The sequence below is a fragment of the Sminthopsis crassicaudata genome, chromosome 1 (assembly GCF_048593235.1).
Source record: "Sminthopsis crassicaudata isolate SCR6 chromosome 1, ASM4859323v1, whole genome shotgun sequence".
NCBI classification, from domain to species: domain Eukaryota; kingdom Metazoa; phylum Chordata; class Mammalia; order Dasyuromorphia; family Dasyuridae; genus Sminthopsis; species Sminthopsis crassicaudata.
In genome coordinates this window covers 165,352,646-165,365,809 of record NC_133617.1, presented here as the reverse complement: position 1 = coordinate 165,365,809, position 13,164 = coordinate 165,352,646, and the positions used below count along the sequence as shown (strand labels likewise).

Below are 13,164 nucleotides of genomic sequence, written 5' to 3'. Positions count from 1 at the left end.
AATAAATTTTTTAAAAATAGTAAAGATTTTTAAAAAATAGTAAAGTGGCTAGCTCCTCTCTATAGGTTAAAGCCCAGAGGAACTTTATTCTCAAATATGAAAAGAAATGTGTTTTTTTTTTTAACCATTGTCACTGATAGGTAATAGAAGATAGAATTAAGTGAGAGATAATATCTCAGTTTTTAAAAGAAGGAAGAGATTAAGGTCTACAGATGATAGGATGATCACATTGACTTTTAACTTCTTCGTGCTTTCATGCTGTTTGTGAATGATCATTTCTTTTTTAAAATGTTCAGAAACCATCCCATTAATAATATATTCTAATTAAAATAAAACTTTTGCTGTTCAATCATTTCAGTCATATCTAACCCCATTTATAACCCCATTTGGGGTTTTCTTGGCAAAGAAACTGAAGTGGTTTGCTATTTCCTTAATCAAAATTATGTTTATGGGTTTATAATATGCAGACTCTTCCCTTTCCTCCCTCTCTTACTTTCTCCCCCTGCCCTTTTTAAAATAAATTAGACATTTCTTCATTTCTACTCTTGTGATACCTCTATCCAACTTAAGATTTAGTTTAAGGTTTTCTGTCCCTATTGATACATGATATAGGTTGACAGAAAGATACATCCTGATGAGAGGTTTAGGAATAGGATAAAGGACTGCATGGAGGGAGATTTACTGCCATCCTTTATTATCATCTTGCCTATTAGTGAAAAAAGTACAGTAATGGTACTAGTTAGTACTGGACGGTTCATTTTTATATTGATCTCATATTTTACCAAGTAAGCTGCATAAGGATAATGATTTTCTAGTTCCAGTATTTATGTTAGTTATTGAACAGTGAGGAAAGACCTTCATTAATGAATGGGAATGAGAGATATATAATGAAATACCAGATCTTATTCCTAGAAATCATTCATGATTTCATAAACACATATACTGGCTTTGCTGTACGGAACAGGCTGCTATAGCTGTTGGGTGTTTTTTCTTTTTGTTTTAATTGGGTTTAGATTATTCATTTCTTCCTTATAGTATATTAGGATATACACTGGGAAAGCCAGAGTTTTGACAGTGGTCCAATGTTATAATGATGAATAGATGAATGAAGGAAGGAAGGAAGGTAAAAGCATTTACTAAGTGGTTGCTATGTATCAAGCACATTGCTAAGAACCAGAGGATACAGAGGAAAAACAAGGCAGTCCCTGTTCAAAGAGCTTACACTCTAATTAGAGGTAGCAACAGAAAAGAAACTTTAACTGGGACATAAATGGAAAGGCCTAGAAGGCTAAAGCATTGTGAGGTAAATGGCTAGGGCAGAAGAATGTTAGATTATATAAATAATTAATATGACAAAGCTGAAGGACTACAGAACAGAGAGGCAGGGCACATGGTAAGGGCCAATAGAACTCCACCTTAACAAAAGAAATGGAGCTGTTGGCTTCTGTCTCATTCAAACACTGAGCAGTCAAGCAACTCAGAAAAAGGAATTGCAAGGCTTCTGGTACAGCCCTAATGATGAGGAAGGCTCTGAAACTTCCCAATGCCAGGGAGGAAGAAATAATGATAGCGATAATAATTGCAACTAGAGCAACTTAAGGTGCTTATATAGCATTTTAAGATATGCAAATACCTTTGCAAAGTACTTTCCAAATATCTCATTTTATTCCCACAATTCCCTGTAAGTTAAGTGCTATCCCCATTTTATAGATGAGATAAGACAGATTGAGAGAGGTGAAGTGGCTTGTCCAGGAATACACAGCTAATAAGCTGATTCTAATTCTAACACTATCCATTAAGTCATCTAGATGGTCCCTTAGAGAGAAAAGGAGGAGACTGGGCAACCCCAGTGGTGGCTGACCTTATAATCAAATTATACTGTGCTGTTCCAGGGCACCTCAGGGCCAGGGAGGGAAAGGGAAAGGCAAGGAAGCTATGACACCTTCAGTGATGACCCATGAAACAGAGAACGTGGTAATCAAGCCCACTCCACAGAGACCCACAGAGGGGTCACGCCAACAGGGGGTAGGAATGAGCCTGGTGGGATCTTGGGGGACAATTTAATCACACAGTCTTTACTCTCCTCAGCCAAAAGAGAGAATAACCCAGCTGATTCTGCTAACCGCGGAGGACAACAGACAACATGTGTTCAGGGTCCCCAGGTAACAAGACTGAATTTGAGTCAGCAATTTAAATTCTCTCACAAAGAGGCAATGAGGTAAAAAGCTGGAATGGGTTATTAGGAGTCTACCAGAACAATCTCTTCACTTGCATCTGACATGGAGGCGTGTGCAAAGTCTGCAGAGACAGAGGAAACTTGGCTAACCCAGGTCTTCTAACTGAGTGCTATAGTGGCACAATTATACTATGCTGCCTTGGGCAAAGATGGCAACAGAAAAGCTTCTCAAAAAGGAGGTAAGAAAGAAGAAACAGAAAATGAAAAGCTCACATTTCAGGGCATTATTCTAAATGCAGCACATATTAATCAACCAAAAAAATTGCTTATTGGCACCTAGTTTTTGCTAGGAATTAGCCTCAACTGAGCTAATACTAAGTCAAGGGAAAGTAACTCCCTGTCCCCATTATAAAACTCCTGGAGGTCTGTTCCATTGATTTCCCTCTAAGCAATGCCCTTACCTGATGCTTGTTGAAGAGCCGGACGCCCTCCAACTGATGGAAGACCGGGTAGTGATGGGAATCAATCTGGTCCCGCCGATAGACATCCCCAACCACAAGGAAAGCATTGAGACCCGCACGGATCAAGTTCCACTGGTGGGCCGATGTGTGTGAACGCAGCATGTGAGTGCGGTTCAGGTAGTAGTTATCCCCCTTCTTGCGACTCGGGTGGTCCTCCGGGATGAGGAGGCTGTCAAAGTTCTGCCAGGTGGAGACCACTGGAGAGAGCCCATCGAAGACGGAGAAAAGCGGCGTCCCGAAGGGACCCACGTACTGCTGATAAAAGTGGTGCTTCACCCTTTCCAGAACCAGCCACAGGGGGTGGTGCTTCCGGTTATGCAGGTTCTTTCCCACCTTGGAGAGAATTTTTCCTGGTACGTTGCTGTGGTCATCCCGAGGATAGGATTTGCCCAGCACGTCCAAGGAGCCTCCCGGAGCCCCCCCAGTTGGGAGTTCTGAAGTGATGGCTTGGGAGGTCAAGCCCCGATGGCTTCTAAAGCTGCTTCTCACCACACCTGCCAGGCACAACTTCACAGGCCGGAGCTGTATCCTCTTAGAAAGTCTCCAAAAGATCATGGTGGCGACTCTTCGAAGACTCTGGGAACAAAACATCCAAGATGCAGACTTAACAGTCTTAGTGCAACGCCAGCCTCCCCCTCTCCATCTCCATCCCACAGCTCCCCAGCAACTATAGCTGTACCATGGGGAAAGCACATAACAATGTGGAATCAGCAGGTTGTATTGCCTACTCAACACAGAAAAAGCCCAAAAACATTTTTTACACTTGCACTGTTTGCCTCTACAATCATGCCCTTGCTCTTTAAAAGTTTTTCTCAATAGAATGTTAGTTCCATGAAGGCAAGAACTGCTTCCTTTTTTTCTTTGCATTCTCAGTACCTAGTACAATATTTGAGATATAAAAAGAGCTTAATAAATGCTTGCTAATTAATCGATTCTTTTCACAGAAGTTTCCTTTTTCCACTTTACAATTATACTTAATGACCATCAATGAGAAAGCAACCGTAAACTAAAAAAATCTCCTTTAATTTTTTCCCCTTTCTCTGGTGATAGATGCTTCCCTAATAGGACTTGGTAAAACATCAATACCCTTATAGTTAATACCTCATTTATAAGAAGGACCCCATGCTTTAATGAGACAAGACTATTTTTAAAAGCCCAAACTTTCTAAGTATACATATAGAAAACAAATTGAAAGGGAATAGCCCTATTCTTTAAAAGTTATCATTTAATTTTGAAATGTAAACAGAACAGATTTTATGGTTTTACACATTGTTTGATGATATCTCTTGAGATTCTTATTAAGTTTATAAACATAAATACATAGTAAGCATGATAATCCTTTAAAAAGTGGTGTTGATAAATACTACACATTTGGGCGTGTTACTCCTTATTAAGGTTCTACACATTTTTTTATAGAAAGAATGGTGTAACCACTCATTAAGTGTTTAATAAATGCTTGTTCCTTCTTGACTGTACTACAGAGAATACTGCTTTCAAGATCAAAGCACTTAAGGTTGAATTTAGGATCTAATATTTACTAATTTTAAAAACTTAGGGAAACTTCTTCATTTTGGAGGGTTTTCAGTTCCCTGATGTATAAAATGAAAGAGTGAACTAAATGACCTCTAAGTCTCCTTCTTTAAGACCAAATGAAGAAAATGTAAAAACATGACTGCAATGTTATTTTCCTATATCATGAAATGATACTGCCTATAATTTATAATATTTTTAATATAAGATGTAGAAATGTGAGGATGAGGTACTTATTTCTGTTTAGTGTTAAAAAAAAAGGGGGGGGAGGGGGAACAAGACACAAGTTCCAAAAATACTGATAAGGAAAAACAATGCAAGACAGCTAACTGTTACCTATTTATATAATGAAAATATTTTCTCCCCTAGCTATACATACCATCATTTAAATTTAAATCTTCCACTGTCATTATGACATATCATCAATTAAAAGAGATGTTTTTAAAATGCTATCCTCATTCAATTAATACTCATTCAATTAAATTGCCTTATAAATCCATACTGTACTAGGGAAAGGGGATAAGAAATAAAAACATAAGACATTGTCCTTCATCTAAGAAAAATAAAAATTCAATATCATAGAGAAGGTGGTGATGAAGAAGTTTAGATTAATAATAATACAATCTCAAATTCAGTCTTACACTGCTACTTTTGTTCTTACGCTTTATCCAGGATTCTGTAGATTGGCCTCTAAGGTTTGGGTAACATTGCTCTCTTTTGGTCCTCCTTTCTGAGAAAGTCCTACCTTCTCAGGATAGGGTATTAAATTGTGTTTCATAGAACCCCAGGATTAGCCAGGGAGCTTATTGAGTACAAAAGAGAACAAGTAGGCATTTCATATTTTTGCAAAAATTACTGAATTTTTGTATACTTCGATCTAAAATAAGGATATTATCGATCTAGTTCATGTCTCTTCTGTATTAAAATTTAGCTGTCACCTTACATTAATATATCTGTTCCCAAGTACAATAAAAACTTCCCTCCAAAGTTATCAATGACCTATTTTTTTTTCCTTGCCAATTTTAATGGTCTCATCCTTCTCATCTGTCAGCTATATTTGACACTGATGACAACCCTCTTCTCCTGAGGTTGGGTAATATTGCTCTCTTTTGGTTTTCCTTCTCCCCATCTTACCATTCCTTCTCTATTTCCTCTGCCAGGTCATTGTCTGTAACATGACCTTTAACTCTGAATGTTTCCCCAAGATTCTGTTTTGAGTCTTTTCTTCACCTGCTATATTGTTTTCACAAGCTCATTAGCTCCCATGAGTTTAACTACCACCCCTATACAAATAACTCCCAGATCTCTATATCTAGCCCTAGTTTTCCCCCTGAGCTGCACCCACATATTATCAATTATCTAATAGACATTTTCAAATTAGAGACATCTTCTAAACTCAACATACATAAAACCGAGTTTGTTATCCCACACCCTCTGCTAAAACAATCTATCTCCTAAACTTTTATATTTGTCAAATCCCATCTTTTGAGTTTTAGAGACCAGTAAGCATAGCATTACCCTACCTATACAACTTATCTTCTTCCATCACCTATCCTATCTTGGCATTGCATACTGTGTATTTGCATTTTGTATTTCTATGGGGTTGGAACCAATTTGTATATTTTACATAATTGTAACTGAATGTTGTGAATTTAAATGCATATGACCACTTCATAAGATTCATGATTCAAACTAATTGGGATTTAGTTGTGCAAAAATATCTTTTTTTTTTTCTTTTCTTTCTTTCTTTCTTCCTTTTTTTTTTTTTTTTTTTTTTAAACCATATTGAGATTCTGGTATATACATATACAGTATCAATCATGCTTTTTATCTTCTTGTCTTAGAGAATTAAAAGTCATTCACCAAATTTTATGGACTTAAATTCCTGAGGTACATCATTGTAACTAAATGAAATGTCAATTCTTGTTTAATGTACAAAATCTTAAGTGAGTCAAGATATTGTGGGAACATATTTTTCAGGTTTTTTTTTAAACATAGACTAATTTTTAAAAGACCCTTTCACAGTAATAGCTAAGAATGCAAATTAGAAAACAGATTTGTAAATTTGGAACTTTTAAGAAAAATCTGATTCCTTTAGCCAGTCACAACCCTCCATCATGACTCACAGCACTGCCTTTAAGAAAAAAATTCATTATAATCCACAAAGAAATCTTACTTCAAGATGCAAGAACCCTTTAAATTTGTTGCAGTCATCAAAAAGACAGATATGACTGATGATGGAATTTAAATAGTGTCAAGTCAATTTACTATGTTTAATTAATACTTGTTGAACAGACTTGACTATTAAGAAGTGATGTTCAATCAATTTTCGACCAATTAAATGACATCCTTGAAAATAAGGACTATGCATAGCATTGAGGAAAACAAAAGGGAAAAAAAAAAAAAAAAAAAAAAAGGCAGAAAAAACCCCGTTCCTGCTATTAAAGATTTCATGATTTAATGGGGGGGAGAAAAAAAAATGGAAATAACTGTATACAAACAAGACACAACCAAGATAATTGGAGATAATTTTACAGAGAAGGTTCTGGTCCTAAGGGGGAACCTCTAGAAACTCAAAACAAACTACTTTTATCATCTAACTACCACACCACAAAGGACATCCCTTCATGATGTCCATCGTTAGTAGTATCATTAGCAACCATTTTTCCATTTAGTGAAGATACAATCATTAGTTTCACAACACTGTTCAACAGCACCATTAAATTATGTTTTATGCAATTACTTAGGATGGTATTCTTTCAAGGTGAATTTTGTACATGTGCTACCATTTTAGGAGGATGGCTTTAGAATGCATTGATAAGATTTAAAATACTTTTTAAAATTGTAAGCTTTTCCATTATGACACCAAAGCAGTATTTCATCTTTTGCCAAATAAAAAATAATGTCCATCAATTGCTCTATTACACCTCTAGCACTGCTCTTCTGTTTACTTAAATAATTTGGCTTATCTTCATTCAATGTGTCAATAGATTTCCCTTCATTAAAACCTAACCATGAAGAACAAATCAACATGTGAGATTTTGGCGGTTGGTACTTTTATAGACACCCAACAGCCCTATGCCAGTTTCTGAATCCCTTAATGATCAATGTGGGATCAGGGAGAGCTCTCATTTTTTGCATTCCTTGAGAGACTATATTCTAACCACTTTTACTTTTCATAGCAAGTGAAATGAAAACTTGTTATTTATTTTATTCTAGAAAATATGCTTTAACATAAGCTAATCAGGACTTCTGGATAATCGAGATTGGCAATCTTAACCTATTTTGGAGAATATCATTAGATGAAATGTTTGAAATCTTTGAAAAGAAATCACAGAGATCTGAACTAAGAATCAAAGTCTGTTCCCACTGGTCATTCATTACTTATGTTGCTGAATGTATGAGACCTGCTGGTAGCATTACCTTCTCCTAAGTTCTAAACCAAGAAGTCTGAGATAGTTTTATTACTAACAGCACAATAATAATAAATAAATGTTCTCCTTAATTTGTCTTACTTTAACAATGAGGTAATTCACATTTTTTTTAAACTAAAAGGGGACATCATATTGATTGATTTCAAGTGTAAAGCCATAGGCTTGTTACGTTATTTCACTAGCATATTTGCAACAAAGATTACAGACTGCAAAGGGAATTCCCAAAGTGGTAACTTGAATAGATCAAAAGACTTTCTAGATTAGTAGCAGGAGTAAAAGAGAAAACCAATAGTAACACAGTGATATAGTACTAGGGACTCATGTTACAAGCAAACACAGCCTTTCTTTTCATTTCTATAATATTAACATCACACATTTTAGTACTTATCACAAATACAGCAATTCATACTTTAAGAGAGTCACGTGATGAAATTAAATGACAAAGCCACTTTTTTTTGGACATAATGGAATATGCCTAAGCACAACCAGAACACCCTATGCGTATATTCATACAAATATTAAATCAAGTTTCCATTTTTAAAATATCTGATTATAAAGATTCATTCACATCATTTTTGTCAGTCTCTTCCAGACCTAGCCACACAGTCCAGTCATTATCATTTGCTCCACATAAAAAGCAATGTGGAGCACGGGAAGAGCATGGATCCTAGAACCAAAGGGCCAAGGTTCAAATCTTGACTCTGATAATTTATTTTTCAATATTATTGTATTTTTCCAAAGACATGCAGAGATGATTTTCAATATTCACCCTTGCAAATTCTTGTGTTCTAAATTTTTCTCCCTTTCCTCCTCCTTCCCCCTTCCCAAGACAGCAAGCTATGTGATATAGGTTAAACATGTGCAATTTTTCTAAACATATTTTCATATTCATCATGATGAACATGAAAAATCACATCAAAAGGTGAGAAAAACACAAGAAAGAAAGAAAAAACAAGCAAACTAACATAACACAAAAAAGTAAAAATACTACGCTTTGTTCCACATTCAGCCTCTATAGTTCTCTCTCTGGATTTCAGTGGCGCTTTCCATCACAAGTCTGTGTTAGGTTCTTACTAAGTGCTAATGAGATAATGAGATATTAGGTTCTTACTAGGTGCTAAGTCAGTACTTAACAATTCTCTAGTTCTGGCCTTTAAGGGGAGTTTTACCCCTTTGAACTCCTGGGGAGGAGCTTGCATGCTTAGGAGGAGCAAGTTCATTGGTTGAAGTATTTTTCCCAGAAGCCCCTGAGTTATTCTACGCCCATTCTCTGGGAGGATAAAAGAGGAAGTCTGGAAAGTCAGTTATGGATTGAGTCAAGGAGATGATGTCTGGTGGATTTGCAAGTCCAGCAATCCCACACTTTTGGAGAGGAAGCCGTCTCTACTCTAGGTCAGAGTTGGCTGCTCTCTACAGGAAGAAGAGTCTGGCCGGGAGATTGAGTTGAGACAGCAGATCTCCCCCCAGAGAGCGATCGGCAGCTTCTGGGGACAACAGAACATTACAAGTCTGATTATTTATTAATTATATTACCTTTGACAAGTAACTTTTCCTCCTGCATGTCATCTGTAAAGGTCACTAGACATACTCTGTAAGGGAATTCTAAGACACTGAGAATGAATTGTGTAGGCCACAGTACTAGACTGGTCCTGTTCACCCTTCTCACAAATGGAAAATAACAGACCTTCAACAGCAAGTCTGCCTAACAACTGTGCTGGGTTCTTGGGGCCTTTTGTTGAGGGAGCTCTAGTGCGAGACATGTACTACATACTCGGAGTGAACGCTATAAATGTATTCATTGATGATCTCATTTTGTCAGAATTGTCTCTGAAATAAAGTGCCACTGGCTTAGTGTCAACTAAAACCGTCTCCCCAACTACACTGTTCTGTTAGTTGTCACTGTAGTAGTAGATGGGGTATTTAAATATGCATGCGTACCCACATACATCTCGAGAGAAAGTCACTGTCGTCTGTAGTTAGGTACTAATTCATAATTCTCAGCTATACATTTATTCCCTTTCCAAATGCATATGTCGAGTTACACCAAGCTCAAAGCTGTTCAGGATTCAGGTGTTTGCGGCACAGGGACTAACCTTTCTCTCTCGGTTTCCACCTCCACAGATATTTGAACGCACTTATAAAATCAGTTAAGTCAGATGCATGCAACTGCTAAGTCCCTTTATTGCTCACCCTTCATTCCCCGGGCTGCTTTTTGCTTTCCTCCCTGCCCTCAAAGTATATTTAATTTTTTTAATCCTTATTAACATAATTCTTTATTCTTTTGGTCTGTTTTCATTTCCCCAACTCTGATCCAATCAAAATGCAACTGCTACTTTCTATAAGAGGCTACTCTCCCTTCAACAGATGCTGTATGTACTGGTAGAAAGTGTGCAAAAAGTCTATGAGTATACTAATATATCCTGATTATTCTATGGCCTTCTATTGAGTATATATGAAGATTACTTTTGCTTTTACCTTATTGCTGAGTAAATTTTTCATATTTAATTTTCAATGGTATCATTGTAAATGGTTTTGGGTGCAAAAGCAGCATTCCAGGGATAGCAAGATATTTTGAGGCTGGTAAATTTTAATGCTTAAAACATATAGCTAGTTTTCTGTTGTTTTTCAGTCCTGTCCAACTCTTCAGACCCCATTTGGGGTTTTCTTGACAAAGGTACTGGAGTGGTTTACCATTTCCTTCCCCAACACATTTTACAGATGAGGAAACTGAGGTAAACAGAGAGAAGTGCCTTACCCAGGGTCACACAGCTAGTAAGTGTCTAGGACCACATTTGAACTCAGACTCACCTGACTACAAGCTGGGGGGGGGGGTCTATCCACTGCACTACCTGACAACCCCTAGTTAGTAAGCTTCATAGATAACAACAACAATAAATCCCTTTTCCTTAGCATAATGAGCGTTTTCCTCCCTCCACAATTTACACAAATTTCAGTTTTACCGTGAACAAAAATCATAAAATACAAACATAAGTATTAACTACGTAAGTGAAAGACATGAAGAGAAGATGAGGCTGGCAGTAAGAGCAAGAGGCTTGGGATCACGTCCCAACTGTTCCAGACTAGCCTGTGGGGTCTCTCAAGGCCTCTCAACTTTCTCATCTATAAATGTGTATAGAGCAGATACAACTATCTAACGAGGATGCAGAATAGAAATGTGGGATTACTACCAGGTTTTGAGAGAAAACAATTTAAGAAGTATTAGAAGGGGAGAAGAAAAATATTATAGATATGAAAAGGAAAGTGCAACTGTCTCAGAGAAAATAGATATTCAGAAAACATGAAGATTAATGCAAGTGGAAGAGCTTTAGGGGCATACAAAGAAGTAGCATATTAATGAAATCAGCTACAAAAGGCTTGGAAACTTGGATCAGACCCAGTAGGATTTTTCTAGACAGACTAAAAGAACCTAGAGAGGAGCTGTTATTGGGATTATATCCCAAAGAAATACTAAAGAGCGGAAAGGGACCTGTATGTGCCAAAATGTTTGTGGCAGCCCTTTTCATAGTGGCTAGAAACTGGAAGATGAATGGATGTCCATCAGTTGGAGAATGGTTGGGTAAATTATGGGATATGAAGGTTATGGAATATTATTGCTCTGTAAGAAATGACCAACAGGATGAATACAGAGAGGCCTGGAGACACTTACATCAACTGTCGCTGAGTGAAATGAGCAGAACCAGAAGATCACTATACACTTCAACAACAATACTGTATGAGGATGTATTCTGATGGAAGTGGAAATCTTCAACATAAAGAAAAGCCAACTCACTTCCAGTTGATCAATGATGGACAGAAATAACTACACCCAGAGAAGGAACACTGGGAATTGAATGTAAACTGTTAGCACTACTGTATATCTACCCAGGTTACTTATACCTTCGGAAGCTAATAATTAAGGTGCAACAAGAAAATGGTATTTACACACACATATATTGTATCTAGGTTATATTGTAACACATGTAAAATGTATGGGATTGCCTGCCATCGGGGGGAGGGAGTGGAGGGAGGGAGGGGATAATTTGGAAAAATGAATTAAAAAAAAAGAACCTAGAGAGGAGAAATTTTATTTCTTTTAACTTAATAGCAAAAATAACTAGAATTTATGTAGGATCTTTGAGTTTTACAAATTCTGCACAAATATCATCTCATATTATCCTCACAACTCTGGAGTTAAGTGCTATTGTGATGTTCATTTAAGAAATGGAGAAACTGAAATAGTAAAATGACATGCCCAGGGTCATAGTGTCTGAGGCTAGATCTGAACTCAGGTTCTCCTGACTCTTGGTCTAGCACTTTATTCACCGTGACATATAATCACCATTTGGTTGGTTTTCAGAAAAAAGTTTGGATTTGCAAACTTTGTATTCACAAAGGATCTTTGCTTCTCCAGCAGCCAAGGGACCTGGAAGAAATAACTCTACTTTAAACCGAGAATAGAAAGAAGACTGGGCTTAAAAAGGGAGTACAAGGTCTTTAAGGCTGTGGTGGTAAAAACTGGGGTAAAACAGAGCAAAAACCTATAGAGAGAGTGATCATTTACAGTGAAATATGTCACATTATAGTGAAGAATAAAATGAAATGAGACTGCCTGTGGAACTTCCTGCCCATAGTCCCCAGGCTCTCTATCTTAGAAGAAAGGGCCTCAAGAGGTAGATCATATTTTCTATTACATTGGATCTGCGAATTGGGGCATTTATTCAGTGATGGATGGAGTGACAATGATATGAAGAGACAAAAGAAGGGAACACATTGTACACTGTGATCTCCACACACTTCACAAAATAAGTTTGAGCTTTCTTAAAGCAGCCAGTGACTGCTCACAGTGGACAGAGCATCAGAACTGTATCTGAGTCATCAGAACAAGCAGGAGTCCAGACCAGAGAGCAGACTATCATTCAATTGTTCTGTCCTAACAGAGCATTCCAGCTGGCCAACAGGGACTAGACTGAACAGTAGTCAGCTGGAGCTCCAACCAAGGACAATCTTGCAACTGCTCCACCCAGGAACTAGATCAGGCAGCTCTCTTACCTGAGCTGCTCCTGAAAGCCTTAGAGAAGATATCACACAATATTCAGAGAATTAAGTGATGGGACACCAGATAATAGACCAGAACCACATAAAATTACAGAAAGTTAGGTCCTAACACAAAGTGCTAATTCAGGAGTTAAGACTGTAAAACTAAGTGAAATTTTAAAAATACAATTATATAAATATCTAATATAAATCTATAAACATAATCCTGAAAGAAGTCCAAAGAATTAAAAAAAAAAATCCACATACCTTAGTCTCAAGGTCAATTAGAATTACCAAATAGAATTATGTGATTAAAAAGGAAAAGAAAAGATAAAGGAAATGAAGTGAGCGCTCTAAAGAAAAGAACTGAAAGAAAAAATAATAAAATCTCTAGAACAAGAGTTCTTAAACTTTGGGGGAAATGAGGGAAGGGGTTTCCATCAGATTGGCTAAATCTAAAACACCTTTT

At 37.0% G+C, this 13,164-nt stretch overlaps 1 protein-coding gene across 3 annotated transcripts in view; it reads right to left on the bottom strand.

The window, feature by feature from the left end:
* The window catches only part of FARS2 (phenylalanyl-tRNA synthetase 2, mitochondrial), a 642,841-nt gene that overhangs the window by 511,867 nt on the left and 117,810 nt on the right, over window positions 1–13,164 (bottom strand). For all 3 annotated transcript variants that reach the window (XM_074270896.1, XM_074270886.1, XM_074270878.1), the window contains exon 2: window positions 2,638–3,273. In XM_074270896.1, coding sequence (XP_074126997.1) covers window positions 2,638–3,252 — 615 coding nt within the window. In that variant the 5' untranslated portion in view covers window positions 3,253–3,273. The remainder of the gene's footprint in view (window positions 1–2,637; window positions 3,274–13,164) is intronic.